Source organism: Loxodonta africana, chromosome 4, assembly GCF_030014295.1.
Source record: "Loxodonta africana isolate mLoxAfr1 chromosome 4, mLoxAfr1.hap2, whole genome shotgun sequence".
Taxonomy (NCBI): domain Eukaryota; kingdom Metazoa; phylum Chordata; class Mammalia; order Proboscidea; family Elephantidae; genus Loxodonta; species Loxodonta africana.
Window position 1 is genome coordinate 53,450,048 of NC_087345.1, and position 18,894 is coordinate 53,468,941.

General features: G+C 35.6%; 1 protein-coding gene across 1 annotated transcript in view; it reads right to left on the minus strand.

The window, feature by feature from the left end:
* Nucleotides 1–18,894, minus strand: part of ACSS3 (acyl-CoA synthetase short chain family member 3) — a 180,286-nt gene that overhangs the window by 107,638 nt on the left and 53,754 nt on the right. The window contains exons 3-5 of the mRNA XM_003405601.4: nt 13,785–13,973; nt 7,426–7,560; nt 3,935–4,075 (exon numbers count right to left, since the gene is read on the minus strand). Coding sequence (XP_003405649.2) covers nt 3,935–4,075; nt 7,426–7,560; nt 13,785–13,973 — 465 coding nt within the window. The remainder of the gene's footprint in view (nt 1–3,934; nt 4,076–7,425; nt 7,561–13,784; nt 13,974–18,894) is intronic.

Here is an 18,894-nt window from a genome sequence, read left to right on the forward strand (position 1 = left end):
GAGAAGTAGATCACTCAATAAATATTCTGAGAACCTACTGTCTTAGTCATCTAGTGCTGCTGTAACAGAAATACTGTAAGTGGATGGATTTAACAAAGGGCAATTTATTCTCTCACAAGCTAAAAGGCTAGAAGTCTGAATGCAGGGTGCCAGGTCTAGCGGAAGGCTTTCTCTCTCTGTTGGCTCTGGGGGAAGGTCCTTGTCATCAATCATCCCTTGGTCTAGGAGCTTCTCAGTGCAGGGGCCCTGGGTCCAAATGACACATTCCCCTCCTGGTTCTTCATTCTTGGTGGCATGAGGTCCTTCTCCTCTCTGTTCAGCTCTCTCTTTTAGATCTCAGAAGAGATTGACTCAAGATACAATCTAATCCTTTAGATTGAGTCCTGCCGCATTAACACAACTCCCTCTAATCCTGCCTCGTTAACATCATAGAGGATAGGTTTTACAACAGAGAGGATAATCATATCAGATCACAAAATGGTGAACAACCACAGAATGCTGGGAATCATGGCCTAGCTAAGCTGACACATATTTTGGGGGGACACAAATCAATCCATAACACGTACAATTACCAAATTTTAAGGTTAGTGCTATAGGGGATTCAGAGGAGTATGAAGTATATCCCAGGACCTCAGGTACCATGCAATATTATTAAAATAAGTAAGTAAAAGCTAATATGTATAAGGGAGAACAAATAAGTGGCAAAAAGCTTTGTTGGCCATGTCTAATGCAGTGCAAAGGATGAAGCTTTTAAAGTACACTGGAGGGGAGAGAGACATATTTCTAAGGTATCTTGGGAGATAACTAACTTATCTTCCCATTCAGTATGTTCTACTTTGCAAAACTCATTCGCTCCCATGGCTTAAATACCAGTCCTCTACACCAATGACCCACAAGCGTTTATCTCCCACCCAGACATACTTCTTGGGCCCAGAACTTCATTTCTATATGCTGGCTGGGCATCTCCGTGCTAACGTTCCGAAGATTATACTCAACATTTTCAAAAATCTTAATTTCCCAGCCCTAAATTATCCTCCTCATGTTTATATTTCAGTAAACGCTCAAAAACCACCCTCCTGTGATCTCAGATTCAATGTCTTGGGCTTCTTCTCCGCCTCACTCCTAACCTTAAACCAAGTCTAACTCCTTCCTATTCAACATCTTATCCTAAGTAAAATGGAACTACTAAACGACCTGAAAACTAGTCTCCTTTCCTATTTTTCCAACAAAATGTTGCAGTGGTACCTTTGCCTGTCTTGTGGTATTTGTCTATCTTCCCAACAAAAATGCTACAGTGGTTACCGTTCTTTTATTTTTCTCTCCTGTTTAAGAAGCATTAGTGCTCTCTACCTCTGACATACAAAATATAATCAAAACTTCTTCGATAAACTTTAAGATCATTCATAGTTTGGCCTCTGCCTATATATGTAGAAATTTTTCTTCTTCACCTCTCACCATGTACACTAGCCACCCTGGAAGCTGCCTTACATCCTAGAACTCCTGCCTTTGCTCATGTTGTCCCCTTTGCCTACAATGGCCTCCTCCCCATGACATCACCCTAGGAAAAAATTCTATTCATCCTTCAAATGCCACCTTATCAAGAGATTTGTCTTATAATCGCCTAATAAAACAGCACGTCTCCTTCCATCATTCTGTTCCCTTACCTTGCTATATTTTTCTTCATAACACTTAAGATACAAATGATTAAGTGCTTGATTATTAGCTGAAAGGTTGGTGGTTTGAACCCACCTAGATATGCCTTGGGAGACAGGCCTGGCGATCTGCTTCTGAAAGATCACAATCAGGAAGACCCCATGGAGCAGTTCTACTATGCACACATGGGGTCAACATGAGTCAGAATCAACTCAACAGCAACTAACAACACCAGCATTTCTCTTTACTTTCTATGACCTGTATTCCAGCAATAGAATGCAAATTCCTAGAAGAGAGCCAGGCACATATTTGGTGTTCAGCGATATTTGTTGAATTCACTGAATTTAATCATCAGGCAATACTCAACGCCATCTTTTTCTCAAGAGGCAGAGAATTCACGTTGCCCTTTTACAGCGAGGATCACAGCCTATCTTGCATTACATTTGTTTAAGTGTATTTCAACTTCACTAGGCTGGAAGGACTGCAGTGTTACTCATATTTGTATCTCTCTTAGCACAGAGTGAACATTCAACTTATGTACATTACAATGAAAGGAATTCAATGTGAATAGAACCTCCCATCTATTTAATCTCTATTTGTTCGAACAAATTATCTTCAGAATGATACATTAAGAAGAAAATAAGGGTGATAGTAACATCAAATGATCTTCAGCTTGAGCAATGAAATGAATCCAGGAAAGAACTTGACCTAGGGAAAACCTGGAGTAGCTAGCAACCATCCTTATTTCCAACCACCATTTTTCATATTTAATGCTCTATATATTACTTTTATTTTATTTCTATTCCTCTGGCTGAGTCAGCTCTGAGTTGCCTACAAGCTCACCTTCTGCCCCTCCCGTACAGATCCCAATTCAGGCCACACTTTAATTTCAGAGTTATTTAAAGTCTTGAGGTGATGTAAATCTTTTTACAAGATTCCTTCAGGCTTTTAAGAAGCTAAAGTGGTTTTTTGTTTTGTTTTTTATTTGGTTAGGCTAGTCTATGTTTTTAGGATCAGGAGTTTCATTTCATATTGGTACTTTATATCAGGTTAGAAGTTTGTTGGGTTCTCCCGTTTAGACATTTTATAGTCAGATGTTCAGTGTATGACACAAGGGCAAAAAGTAGAGGGTGAAAATTCTGTCCAGCATATTGTTTGAATTGTTTCAATAATCTTAAAATCTTCAATATGGAGAATATTTACTTTTTAAATGATCAAAGTTGTAGGAAAAAAATATCATAAGGCTTTGATTCCACAATGATACAAATACATTCATTTATACGCTTTCACTTACTTAAGCAACAAAAAGACTTTGAGCACAAAATACATACTAAGTGTCATGGTAGATCAAACTATAAAACATTACCTCTGTCCTCAAGAATGTATTTCCCTACCAAATTTTTTCCTTTCCACAAACAAGGGAGTTTTACATGGAAAGTCATAATTTATCCTTTTTAAAAAACCTAATCTGATAGAACCACTATTTTAAGGATTTTAACAAGCTATGCTTTCAGAACGCTGATGCTACAGAGATCTAGTATTAATAAAGAGGCCACTGTTCTCAAAGACACTAGTGACTACGAATGTCCCTTCCCCCCACAAAAATTCTATGATTTAGTGAAAACTGAATTCCCTAATAAAAAAAGATGATACTGTAAGCTTTTATGAAGTTATAAGAAGAAAAAGTATTATTTTGGAGAAACCATGCAGAGATGGCATTTGTTTAGTATTTGACACATTCATGAATATTGATGGCTTTAGCTTTGTGAAAACACCTTTCATTGCAAGTAGATTTAAAAATTCTTCAGTATCTTATAAGCTGTAAATCAAATAGTCCAATACTCTGGATAAATTGCCAATTGTTCAAACTGTCTACACCAATTCTCATACTTGCGTTTATAACAAAGAATTGAATTCCTCTAGGTCAAAAATCAATTCCATATTGTACATAAGTTAAACCTCAGTTTAAAAAAATTATTTAAAATACATTTGTATAAAATTTTCATTAAACCAATTAATAACCAACTATCCATTAATTTTAGTAGCTTACTAAAGCAACTGCATATCACTGATATTGATGAGGATTTCAGAATTTGCATTTGACTTTAAATAATAAATATTTTTTCTATATTTAGAGTTAGACATGATATTTTTTTAAGATATACAGTAACTGAGTCTAAGCTTCAAGATACAGTCTGTAAACATTTTCAGTCAGTAATCAAATATTCTCAGTGCAAATGAAGTGTTTTTCCATAGATATTTATCCTAAGACAGTGGATACCTTGGGCAACCCTGTTGTTCCAGATGTGTAAAGAATATACAGGGGATGTTCCGAAAGAACAGGAACACAGTCATGTGATTGTGCTTTTGCCATCTCTTCAACCCAGTCAAGGTCACGACCTGGAGTCAAAGGAACTGCCTCCTAAAAAAAAAAAAAAAAAAAAAAACACCGAAAATACAGGAAGATACACAGAAAAAAGGAGATTAAATTCTGGGGTAAACAGAGAATACCTTTGTCTATATAAGTCTGAGCATTTGGCTGAATATCTAAGGCTATATGGCACTAGATATTGGGTTTATGATAAAACTCTCAAGGTCATCAGTTGACATAAATGCTCATAAAAACTCCAACAGTTCAGTGTTAGCTTCAACTGAATTGACAAAAGAATATGTTTTACTCAAATCTAGGGATATCTTTAATAAGTTCAATCAGATCCATTCATCTGTTTCCATCAACAGAGTTTAGGTTACAGAGGTTCATGTTTCCATATATGTATGTATACCCAAAAAAAAAAAAAAATCCAGTGCCGTTGAGTCGATTCTGACTCATAGCGACCCTATAGGACAGAGTAGAGCTGCCCCACAGAGTTCCCAGGGTTTCTTCTTTATGTGTGTATACTAATATACTAAAAACCTTATAGATAATTTCAAATTCCATAAATAGCTAATTCCATAGCCTTTTTTTTTTTACTTTGGAACTGTTGTCTTCACAATGAAATATCAGTTAACACTCTAAAATTCCTCTTTACACAACTGTCATTTAGGAGGAATACTGTGGTCATGTTTCCAAATGGAAAAATATTAAATAGTCTTTGAGGATGGGGAAAAATCTACTTTTGCTTTTTCAAGAACAAAAAAGCATTTTTGCGTATTAAGGAAAGTATGGGATATACAAAAATACTATCCAAGTTTTCCTCCATCTAGATCATTCAATAATACAACAAATTTTGTTGTTCAAAGAACCAGAATCTGGACAGAAAACTTCGTAATAACAGAGTTATGAATTAAACAGATACAGCTCACAAGAAGTTAGACAGACCCTTTAAAAGGAAAAAAAAAAAAAAGGAGGCAACGAAATAAGCCAGGTATGTGAAAAGTAGGGAAGTAGATTAGGGAAAAGTTACACTAATGGAAAGTTCAAGCTATTTAAGTAGAGTTAAGATGCAGTAAATGTATGGTCATTTCCCAAAATATTAACTAAGCTCTTGAGATCAAAAGCTGCTCTCACACGCTAGGAAGCCTATCATTGTTGAATATGTCAGTATAGGCAAAAGAGACTAGACTGTGCATTTCTCTGTGAAAATTTAGTAAGATCCACCATGCAGAATTATTGTCTGTAACCATTCACTTTATCAAGGTGATCACTGAGCTAAGTCCAGAAAGTCTCAGAGATGTAGAAAAGCCAGACTACCTCCATCTCCCAGGCTCCTTAATATTAATATATTAATCACTTGTAAAAGAAATTTTTTATATTTAAATGGGTACATTTATAAATTAATACTTCAATATAATTTCAGAAATGTGATGTCTATATGAATAAACACATTTAGGGAGAACAGTTTGAATTAGAGGTACACCACGAAGGTAAAATCTCTGGCTTGGTAGGCTTCTCAAGCATCACTCCAAGAGGCCCTGGCCATGCCACTTAAATAAAAACAGTTACGTTTAAGTTACATACTTCTGTGTGTTTTGATTTCAAATTATTAAGCTTCGATGTCACAATTAGAGACCTATAAAAAATCATCACATTGCATATGAAAAACTGTCAATAGAGTGATGACAGAAATAGTTACAATTCGAATGAAATAAGGATTTTAATGAATGGTTATTCTTGAGGCTAAAAAATACAGGCATGCAAATAGAGATCTGACAAAAGAGTGGAAAAAAATCAATATTAACTTTTACATGTACTCATTACTTCTATACATTGATCCTTTCTAGTTGATATAATTCTTTAAGGCAATACTGGGAAAGCCTGTAATATTCTTTTGATTCTGCCACTGGTTGCCTGAGGCTTAGGAGTGCAGCCAGGTTTTTACCTCCTCTGGCAAAAATTCAATCCTAGTTAATGAGACACCACCTAGCCTTGTAATTTGCATCTATCTAAACTTTTTGGTTAAACTCAAAGCAAAGCCAGTTCACTGGGCTTAATTGCTGTCTAAACAGCAGGTCTAATACGAAGGACTAGAGACATCCAAGGCCCTCATCTAAATGAAGATAAGACAAAATAGAGAGATAGTCTGGATAAAGACAGAGGGAGAAAGTGAGCTAGTTAGGGGATGGGGAGGATTAGTGCATCTTTATTTAGAGGAAAGGGAAGAGATTTGCATTAAAAAAAATCTGAATAGGGTGCATTAATATCCAAATCAAGTTATTTATGAGTACAAGATACATCATATATCTTTTTGGTTAAAAGTCATTAAAGTGGAATTCAAATCATGGGTCCACCATGTATTAGCTGTGACCTTGACCTGTGATCTCTCCGTGATTCCATTTCTTTATCTATAAAATGCTGTTAACAGTAGCATCTACTTCATTGGTTTGTAAAAATTAAATAAGAAAAGTATTTGAAATTATTAGCATTGAGCTTAGTACATTGTAAGTGCTTAATTAATTCCACATGGGTTCGTACATGTGTGTACATACGTATTCACATAAACGAACTTGGGTGTGTGTTTTCGCCCTTTCTCTAATCTTATCTTACCCAAAGCCTTCTTTATTGCTGACTTTGCATTCCCTGTTTTCAACAACATGGCCTTTAAAAAATATATGCTTGAGGTCATCTGAAAGAAACTTAAAATTCACCTTAGAGACAGTAAGAACATTAAAATCATGGAGTGCAGTAGTCCATGAACCACAGACTACTAAAACTTTACAGGAGAATTTCATGTGGTATTGTGAATCACTAGAAGTAATCAAAAATGAACATAGTGTTATTTCCAGCCTATATACCTTTTCTAAAATTTTTAAAGACATTTTACATAGAAATGAATCACATCTCACCAAGAGGCAGTATAACAGAGGAATCAAGCGTACATTTAAATCATGACTCAGGCACTTACTAGCTGTCTGGATTATCTCTCTGTCATTGGCTTCCTCTTCTGTATAATAGGAATAATAATAATATCACCTAGCTCACCAATAGCAGAGTGTCTTAAAAATCACATGGTACGCAGCCCGTATTTTATTATTATCATTACTATTATTGTTATAATTTAAACTAATAAATATACACATCAAAATAGCACTATACATAAACCCCCAATTCATTAGTATTACATATTTCTTTCTCTGTTTCAATCTTTTTGTTTTAAGCCAGTTTTTTATAAAGACGCAAAGTATAAACCATATCTATTTTGTGGGGAGGGCGGAAAAATAACAATGACATTTAGGAAGTATATTATAAATCAAGTGTCCCTTCCAAATGGTCAAAACTAGAATCGTCTTTAGCACATTACAATAAACAAGAACAACATTCAACATTCAGTTTACCATATTTGGACGATTATAAATGAGAATTTTGTTTGGTTTGTGTTGTCCTATTCTCAGCGCTTCTTCTATAAGTGGTATATATTCTACCTTCCTTCCAGGTTCAATGCCAAATGATGCTGTTACAAGCAGCTTGGGCTACAATAAAAAAAAAAAAAAATATTGAGAACGCTTAGCAGTCAAGCTCCTAACTAGTGACAATATTTCAGGTGTAAACTGGCAGTTCAACATTTCTAAAGAAATGTTTGAAAGATTTTGTTCTCCATTAAATAAAGAGTCTAACCCCGTTTTAAATGTTACATAGCCAATGGCATCACTAGGGTTGGTGTCATCCAGTGCGATAATTCCTGGTGTCACCCACTTGCATCTATCTCCTCCCATAGCAGAGCACACAGAATCCTAGCAAAGTCTTTTGTACTACTGTTACTCAGACATCATAATTCCTGTACATCACTGAATGTAATGGCGAAAGTAGTGACATAAACACCTAGAAAAATGAAAATTAAACCTTTATTATATCCTACGCACAGCCTAAATGTATTCATGTTTACATAGTTTCATGTGGTTCAAGTGAAAATTAGGTAAGAAAACAATAGCATTTGAAGTAGAAACATTAAAGAACGACATCAGAATGTTCATTTTAATGTTAAAATTTATGGTTCCATGAGGTACACTAATGGATTAGATCTGCAGAATCAGTAATGGTCCAAATAATGTAGAAATTGTAGACAAGTGCATATGGAAATATATTCATAAATGAAATAATACCATAAAAATAAACAGGAAAAAATACACAATTTCAGCACTTAGTGAACATCTCGGATAAATCAGAAATTTCCTTTCCTGGCCTTTAAAGCCGCGAAGTTGTAAATGACTTCATTGAAATCAGTGCTTTCCATCAGCTCACTTTTTCATGTGTCACTATTTTTTAAAATCATAATTAGAACTTAAACCCTGAAAATTTCATTAAAGCCAGATATATATTTGCAAGACAGTGATGTTTTTAAAGAGAATTAAAAAATGACTAAATAAAAAAACTGAATTTAAGATTTAAGTTACATTCTTAAACATGTATCAAGAAACACAGCATTTCCCCCTTCACGTTCTAAACCGTCAATTTCTCTATTTAGTTACCAAAGTGATATATAATCAATAATTGCAATACATGTAAGTTTGTTATCGATTTTAATCATAGAATAATATGTGATACAGTTGTAAATTGCTTAAATGTAATGTTTCTTAGAGTTCATGAATACTATCAACAAAATTATTTTGTAACATCTTTCTACATTGAATTACATTATTAGTTACAATATTATTAGTAACTAAGTGCAAATCTTTTTTATTTTTCTCCTTTTCCTTTAACTACTACTTCATTCTCAAAAAGTTATTGATATTGGTTCACAATTACTAATGACCACAATATTGTAGCTAAAACATCAGAAAATTTGACAAAATCAGCAACCCTAAATACACCTCAAAACCCATTGCCGGTGAGTTGATTCCGAGTCATAGCAACCCTATAAGACAGAGCAGAGCTGCCCCATAGGGTTTTCAAGCAGTGGCTGGTGATTCAAATTGCTGACCTTTTGGCTAGCAGCTGAGCTCTTAACCACTGAGCCACCAGGGCTCCACAAACACACCGAAAGCAAGGAAAACAACAGCTCCTGCTTGTAGCGTGGACAGACAAAACCATGTCATTGTAATTGGGTAACGATAACTCTGACAGGAGCATTAAAAGGTTCAAAAAATAAATGAGCATAGAGCTTTAGCCTTGTAGGTAAATTGACACATGTAAGCTAGGCTTACGAAAAAATTTTTTGTTGTTATAATTAACTATGGGGCCCTGGTGGTGCAGTGGTTAATAGCTCGCCGACTAACCAAAAGCTTGGCAGTTCGAATCCACCAGCCCCTGGAAATCCTATGGGGCAGTTCTATTCTGTCCCATAAGGTGGCTATGAATTGGACTCAGCTCGACAACAACGGGTTTTGGTATAACTAACTGCATGGATATTTTTATAAAAAATAATAAATTTCTGCTGAAACATTGCAAAAATTTTAGACACCTCCTCTGACAGTGTCACCCGGTACAGTCCATGCCCCCGGAACTCCCCCAGTGACACCACTGTATGCAGCTAACCATTTCCACATATATCTCACCTGTTCAAATTTATAGTCAATGATGTGTTTGGTTCATAAATAGAAGCTGCACAAAAACATCTTTCAGAGAATTAATGGTGACAGGTGGATTTACTGTGACCTAGTTGAATGTACCCAAGTCCCAATGCCCCTCACTTGCCTGGGCCCCATAAAAGCTGGTTGTTGTTGAGGTTGTAGCATTTCTGGGGTGGGGTGGGGGGTTGGGAGGTACACCAATTGCAATCAGGAAGATTCCTAGCTTTTCTATATAAGCATCTCTGGCAAAATGCCTGAAGGGATCTCAGAAAAAATGGACCTGAATCTCCAATATTTAAAAAAAAAAAAAAAACTGTTACTGTCGAGATGCTTCCGACTCATAGCAACCCTACGGATCAGACTAGAACTGCAGCATAGGGTTTCCAAGGAGTGGCAGGTGGATTCAAACTGCTGACCTTTTGGTTAGCAGCCACGCTCTTAATCACTTCACCACCAGGGGTCCAAATCTCATATATATATATTTTGTATTATTTCTTTTCTCATTCATACACATATTCATTTTTACACAAATGTTACATTTATAACTTTGTAATACTTCCCTTTAAAAGGCTCCCAAATGATTTAAACTTCGGGTCCCACAAAATCTGGACCTAACCCTATCATTAAGATGCATTTAGCACTCAAGTTCTTCACCAGACAACTTCCTAGTCATTCTTCAAGACACAGCACTGTATAGCCCCTCCAGGAAGGTACCCCTAAAATGAACCCCAGCTTGGGTTAATTCCCTTCTTTGGTACATTTTGAGCATGCCTCAGATGTCCAACTATATTTAAAGTGTTTGTTCATCTCCACCATTGCACAGTAAACTCTCCAAGGCCAAGTTTGGATCCATTTATCTTTTCATCTCCTATGTCTGCCATTCAATCAGCTCTCCAAAAATATTTGTGAAACTGAACTAAAATTCATATTGATTTTCAGAAACAAACATGTCTTTAATCTTTTAAGTACTCTGTTTCTTTACCAAGAAATCCAAATCAAAAGAGGCAGATAATAAATAATTCAGGAAAAATCAATCCAACGTATCGCATCTATTACTAAATTCTGATGTTTAGATACAATACATTTCATCTAGGGAAGGAGTATACTATGCCAAATATATTTATATATAGCACTTTCTGCTTTTTTAATGTCTTTTAATATTCCTGGAACCGAGGCTCAGTACCATTGTACAACTTGCCCCAGGTTACTAGTGGTGGAATTAGAAAGAGGGCCCAGCTCTGTGTAATTACAGAACACACCTTTCCCTTTCACTAATCTGTCTTTTAAAAGAAATAAAAGTGAAAAAGAAATGTCTTGTTTCCTTTTATTATATTTTAAAGGTCAGACATTTGAATATAATTCACCTTTTAGTATCTAGAATATTTTAAAAAATAGCTTCAGATAAAATTCACTAAGATGTTAGGATTCTGAACAAACGAGAATAAATTACACATCAAATTAAGAACACAGAGAGAATATATCAGGGCTGGAATAATTTAATAAAGCCAAAATTAGATGCTTCCTCCAGAAAAATAATTATTTTTGTTATTTCCATTAACAGTCTTTTACTGAAGTAAAGTATATATATTTTTCTCTGAGCTGATTAACTAGAGTATATTCTTTCCACTTTCAAATGTTAAAATAAAACATTTTCATCAGGCTATTTCAAAAGGATGACATCAACATCTTCCCTGATTTTAACTATTAGTTCTATTCAAATGTATCAAATGTGTATCTCTATTTCCATTTCCTTAAGTTCAATCTTTTCAATGATCTTGCCCATGTGACTATACATTTGTTGTATAAACTCCTTAAACAAATTTATGTGTATGTGTGTGTATGCATACATATATATAAAAACACCTCCAGCAATTTAGCAAAAAATTTATAAATCCTAATTTTTTATATATCTCAATTTCCTACATCTTATAAAATTAAAAAAGAAGAAAATAAACTGTGTTTAATGTTTCTTTAGCAAAAAAACTTAGAGTTTATAGCTTCCACAGAGAAGACATCTTCAACTATAGCCCTCAGCTGCCCTGGTGATTTACTGATCAGCAGCTGACTTTAGGTTTCTCCCTACATTTTCCTTCATCAGCACTAACTCAAGCTGTTAAAAAAGAAAAAAAAACAACAAAAAAAAGCTCAGTTGGTTAATCTATAAACCAACCTCCTAGTTCTAATAACTGATTTATTAACAGATACAGTAAGATATACAAAACATCTCTTTTTGTCTGGCATTCAGATAATCATCAGTAAGTATTAATTATCTTTCCAGTTAAGAGTCTAATCCTTGGAATCATAAAACTCTAAAAGTCAGTCATCCCTTACTGCTATAACCACCTTCCTTCCTTAATCCTCCCATTGCCATTACTCCTCTGCATATTGTTCACTGCTTTACACACAGGCCACCTAACAAAGGTTCTTATTCCTGCCTCTAGCCTCTCTCATCATACTTGCAAGATTCGTCTCCTCTTATTAAAAAAAAAAAAAAAGAAAATTTTTTTTTTTTTTTAATATGGCTCAACACTGAAGAGACTTCATCTCACATACTTTGGACCTGTTATGAGGAGGGACTCGTCCCTGGAGAATGACGTCATGCTTGGTAAAATACAGGGTCGGCGAAGAAGAGGAAGACCCTCAATGAGATGGACTGACACAGTGGCTGCAGCAATGGGCTCAAACATAGCAATAATTGTGAGGACAGTGAAGGGCCTGGCAGTGTTATGTTCTGTCGTACATAGGGTCTCTATGCATCAGAGCTGACTCGACAGTACCTAACAACAGCAGCAAAACCTTGCTGAAACCATGGCATTCACCTACTCAAAAACTTTGACTGGTCAAGGTCTATAGAATCCAGCTCAGACAAAAACTGCCTTTTACAGTCTCCGCTTCTATTCCTCTTCAGTCACGCTGTGCTACTCATTGTCCTTCCAAACAGATTCGACACTTTCCTTATTCTGATCTCTGACTCATATCTTTTTTCTCCCCTCTCTAATATTGTCATTCTCCTCAACTACAAATCTCACCTCCTTCAGGAAGCGATTTCTCTTTACCCAACAAAAAGTAATTGCTTCTATCTCTAAATTGGAGATCTGCCAACTATGGCTTGAAAATCAAGTGTGGCCTGCAGCTTGTTTATGTAAAGCTTTATTGGAACAAATCCACGCCCTTTCTTTTATGTATCTTCTATGGCTCTTTTGTGCTACCATAGCAGAGGCGAGTAGTTGCGATGGAGACAGTGTCACCTGCAAAGCCTAAAATATTTACTATGTGGCCTTTTACAGAAAACATTTGTCAAACCCTGCTCTAAACTTATAGGACAATAATAGCTAACATTTTTCTTAATGATTACTATGTCCCAGGCAGTCTGCTGTTTTAGCTTCAATATCTCATTGATATTTTGCAACAGCCTTATAAGTTTGCCATTTTAGTATCAGATTTACACATGTGACTCTTCCCCCGCCATCCTCTCCCTCTTAACTGCTGTGCAATACCACTACCCCTGGCAGTATACAGATTATAAAACCAGTCATCTGTCCCATCAATTTGACAAGTCTCATTTATCATCCGGTGCCAACGACGGTGTCAGGCACAGAGTGAATGCTTAATAAATATACATTGAGTGACTGAATTAGCTATTTTTTTTCTTGTATGTCCTATATACCCATATATACAGCAAGCTAACCTGAAAGCCATGCACGCTCTTATACTTTAAGTTTCTCACAGCACCTAGCAAGATGACTTTTGCATAATAAAATAATTATTTTATTAATACATACATGCCAAATAGGAAGTAACTTTTAAGTATCCCACTTAAAAGCATGATCTAATAAAGAGAAATCACTCTCAGATGATTCACCCACAGATAAATACGGCTATACTATAGGTGGCTGGAGCCCTGGTGACGCAGTGGTTAAGAGCTTGGCTGCTAACCAAAAGGTTGGCAGTTCAAATCCACTAGCCACTCCCTGGAAGCCCTATGGGGCAATTCTACTCAGTCTCACAGTGTTACTATGAGTTGGAACCAACTCAAGGGGAACACGTTTATCGGTGGCTACTTGGCACAGGACCAGGCAACATTTCATTCTGTTATACATAAGGCTGGATTGAGTCGAAGCCAACTTAACAGCAATTAACAACAACATAGGTAGCAACTACTTGAGTTCCCCAAATAAAAGACCTACCTTTACATGATCAATGCGATTACGTAGTTCTTTGGATGCAAATCCCCCAAATATGAGACTGTGGATGGCTCCTATCCTTGCACATGCCAGCATGGTGTACATGGCCTGCGGGATCATGGGCATGTAGATAACCACAGTATCACCCTTCTTGATGCCATGCTTGACCAAAACACCAGCCAACTTAGAGACCTGTAACAAAATCATTAGATCAGCAAGGTCTGTTTCCTGTGTTATTTCACTACATTTTGAAATTAAGGCAGTAACACAAGAAGATGAGCTTTCTCTTGCTAACCGATTAAAAAAGCCAAACTAACACATATTTGATGACATGATGATGATTTAGATGGTGACAATAATAATATGCATTTTTGTGTTATAATTATTTATTAAAATCAACTTACTATTATTAGGCCATACGGAACTCATGGCTTAAATTTGTCAAATTATTCATTGCACAATATATTTTCTGAGCAACTACTTTGTGCCAGACACTCTGTAGAGTTGGAAATACAACAATGAATAAGAAAGATACAACTTTCCCATGTGAAAGGTATATTCTAAAGAGTGATCAGTCAAGTGAATAGAAAAATAAAATAATTACAAATTTGTATCTATGTTGAATTAACTGCTGAAAGAAACAAGTAGGTGTTAGGAAAAAAGCATTATACATCTGCAAGGAAAATAGGACAGATTATATTATTATTATTATTCTCATTTTAAAGATACTGTAACTGAGGTTCAAAGATAATAAATAGCTAACTCAAGATAAGAGAGCTAGTAAACAGTGTGGTCTAGGTACCATTGTAAGTTTTCTAACTCTATATTCTTTGCTCTTTTAATGCCTCAGGTCATTTTTTTCTTATAGTTTGCTATATTAATTTTTTATACAAAATGACTACTCTGCACATTTGGACCAAACAAACAAAATCATTTTTCCATTCAACATGTGATTTTGTGATTTCTAGTAACAAAGATAAAAGAGATTATAAATCCATACACAATATAATTTGTTGCAAGAAACTGTCCTATGCGCATTTATAGCAGGCTGTGGGAAATATGCCCAGGCTTAAGTGAATTTTTTTTAAGTGAATAAGAGGTCAAAATTAATTCATTTCAGAAAATACATGTTGAATACCTACTATATGCCAGACACTGATTTCTGATATATTAGTAAACAAAACAAAACAAAGATCTCTACTCTCAGGTGCTTATTATTATGGCAGAGGGAATACTACAATAAATAATAAGCAAATAATGGTCACATTAAAGGTAATCAGTCCTATAGGTGGAAAAAAGGGGGAAAAGAGTAACAGGATTAGGAATGTAGGGGGTGGGGTGGATATAATTCTCAATGGGATAATCAGTCTAGACCCCATTGAGACAGTGACCTTTTGGCAAAGATATGCAGCAGGTTGAGAATAAGTGGATTTTTGTGAATACACTGTTACAGACATAGGGCACACCAGTACAAAGATGTAACAGGAATCATACATAACACAACAGAGGAACAGCAAAGAGACCGGGGTGCTGGAGCAGAAAGAGTGAGTGAGAAAACAGTTGTACATCAGGTCAGAAAGTCAATGGGCCTATAAGGCCTGGTGGGTAACTGGAAGAACTATGGCTTTCCTTTGAACTTGAATGTTCAAGATAATGAACAGAGGAGGCTTAAGAGAAGAACTAGGTCACACGGCTATTTGTGGCTCCTTTCATTTCACTCTGACTCTCCCACTTTCTAAGCAAATTGAAAGGATTCTGCATCCTGCCCATTCTTCCCTTTTCTCTCTATTCATTTCTTCTGTGCAAATGGGTAAAGATGTGGTGAAGGTTAAGTGTTCTATTCTCCCCTATATTGCAAACTCTCTAACATAGTGTTATATATTTTTTTTTAAGAACTCAAAGATGCCTAGCAGCAAGTTATAAGGGAGATACATCAAAATAATATAAATCACTCTATATGGAGTTCAAGAGCCAACAGAAACACAGGAAATTTATAGCCAAAAATCTTAGTGTGCAATGCCTGCAGCAAGCGGCCATGCTCTGCGATCACGTTACTGGGTATCCCACTTAAGTACAGCACTAGAAAAAACCAAGGAGAAGAATTTGCCTTATTCATAGCTATAATCTTGCTATTCATAGCATCTTGAATACTATCTGTTGTTGAAGAAAAACAATCTTCAACCAAGGCCCAATCTGCAATGTTTCCATAACTATTTTCCAGTCTCACTTCACAATGTTCCTGAAAGATGCTCACAGCTTTTGTTTCCTCTGGAAGAAATGAGATCATAAAATTCAAGACCAAATTTGAAACAGAGATTTCAATAGGTCCTAGGTCAAATGTGACTCTAAAATTATTAAAATTGGGGCCCCATGGCATCTCAAAAAAAAACCAACATGTTGAAATTAGATTCCATATACCCATTAACCTATTACTGTTGAGTCAATTTTGACTCATAGCAATCCTATAGGACAAAGTAGCACTGCCCCCATAGAGTTTCCAAGGAGCGTCTGGTGGATTCGAACTGCTTTTTTTTTGGTAAGCAGCTGCAGCACTTAATCACTATGCTACCAGGATTTCCAGATTCCATACAGAAATCCAGATTTTGAGAAGCTTTTGAAAAACTAGAAGATGTAACAACAGTGGACCTGCATTCTTAAATGACAACAATCATTTGAAGCAGATGATCAGCTCTGTAGTTTGCCATAAAATTCACCATTCCTTGGGGCCGTGTATCATAGAGCTTGGATTTCCATTGCCATTCTGAACTTAAAATACATTCCCCTATATCCTGTTTATTTTATATTACATGCTTATACCATAGTCACAAGCCATAGAGAAACTGTACCTATAACAATTCATTTTACTCCCATCAACCCATGTCTCCAACTTATTATCTGGTTGGTAGCTGAGTTGGTAACCACTTCCCAGTAGATACTATTCACTCATTCAATTTTGACTGCTTCAGGTCTGTATGACCACAATATGTCACCTGTTTGGCTTTATTTAGCCTTGCTTCTTACAGTTGTTCTTCAATGTTTTGATACTGTGATAACCACACCTGCACTGGTTTAAATAAAAAATCTTACAAAGTCAGTACAGCTTAGTTCATTTTCAGTAGTTTCCAGACACTTAATTGTGCCCATGAGGAACCTGTACATAGACCAAGAGAAACTAGAGGATACTGTGTGTTTTAAAATCAGTATAGGTGTGCATTAACAGTTGTATCCTTTCACCATACTTATTCAATCTGTATGCTGAGCAAATAATGAGAAGCTGGGCTATATGAAGAAGAATGCAGCATCAGCATTGAAGGAATACTCATTAACAACCTGTGATATGCAGATGACACAACCTTGCTTGCCGAAAGCGAGGAGGACTTGAAGCACTTACTGATGAGGATCCAAGATTACATACAGCCTTCAGTATGGATTACACCTCAACGTAATGAAAACAAACTTTCACAACTGGGTAGATTAGCAACATCATGAAAAAGGGAGAAAATATTCAAGTTGCCAAGGATTTCATTTTACTAGGATCCACAATCAAAGTCCACAGAAGCAGCAGTCAAGAAATCATAGGACGTAATGCATTGGGCAAATCTGCTCCAAAAGACCTCTTTAAAGTTTTAAAAAGCAAATATGTCACTTTCAGTATTAAATGGTTAAGATCTCCACTGCTAACCAAAAGTTCAGCAGTTCGAGTCCACCAGCTGTTTCTTGGAAACCCTATGGGGCAGTTCTACTTCATCCTTTATGGTCACTACTAGTTGGAGTCTACTCCAGGGCAATGGGTTTGCTTTGTTTTTTGGTGTCCCAGGTCATGGTATTTTCATTCACCTCATATGAATGAGAAACATGAACAATGAATAAGGAAGACCAAAGAAGAATTGATGTCTTTGAATTATGGCGTTCGTGAAAAATAATGAATATACTGTGGACTGGCAGAAGAGCAAACAAATTTGTCTTGGAGAAAGTACAGCCAGAACGCTCTTTGGAAGCAAGGATAGTGACACTTTGTCTTTCATACTTTGGACATGTTATCAGGAGGGACCAGTCCCTGAAGAAGGACATCATGCTTATAAAATAGAGAGTCAATGAAAGAGAGGTAAATCCTTACAAGGTAAATTGACACAGAGGCTGCAATGATGGGCTCAAGTATAGCAATAATTGTGAGGATGGCGCAGGACCAGGCAGTGTTTTGTTCTGTTGTACACAGGTTCGCTGTGAATTGGAACGAAGTTGACAACACCTAATGACAACAAATATGTATGTGTGTGTGTGTGTGTGTGTATACACACATATATACATACTTATATGTATATATGTATATGTATTTATGTGTATGAAAATGTATTGGAAATATATTTTTGGTGGGGCATCTATTGGGCTTATGAAAAACAAAATATTCTCTCATAACAATCAAAATAAATGAACATTAATTTAACCTAAAAGAATTTTGATAATGTCTTCTGAAAAAAAATACATATTTCTGGTTAATATTAAAGCAGAGTTGGCTAATATGGGGCCTCTGTCATTTGCCAACTATGCATCTAGGTAGGAGTCTTATAAAAAGCATCTGTTTAAAAACTGAGATGATATTAAAGCTACCTTTTTTGAAAGGCAATCTTTCAGGAAAGTAAATATTTTTATATAACATAAGCATTTAGAAGCGTTACTTTTTAAGACGATGATTTATTGGATATGGCTTTGAAACATTTTTAATTTAAGCACGGTGCTACACTAAGTCAATTTAATCATCAAATAGACCTCTTAATAGCAGAAAAGTAGAGGTGATGTTATTTAAAGAAGAATAATCCTTTCTTTCCTCAAAATATAAAATTGTACCATTTAGAGTTAAGTAAAAACTTTATTATTAGTTAGCTAAAACACAGAGGAACATATATTTTATATTAAAAGTAGAATTCTGTTAAGCTGTAGAAGAAAAATTATAAAATTTAATCTTGTGATCAAAACAGTTACATGACAGTGAGCTAGAAAATGATAACGTTTCTTCTCAAATAATTTTCACTAAATGAAGAGGTAAATACTGTTACTTAAAATAATCATTTTTATCATTTCCATTTTCTACACAAGAGGACTTCACTATTTGGTC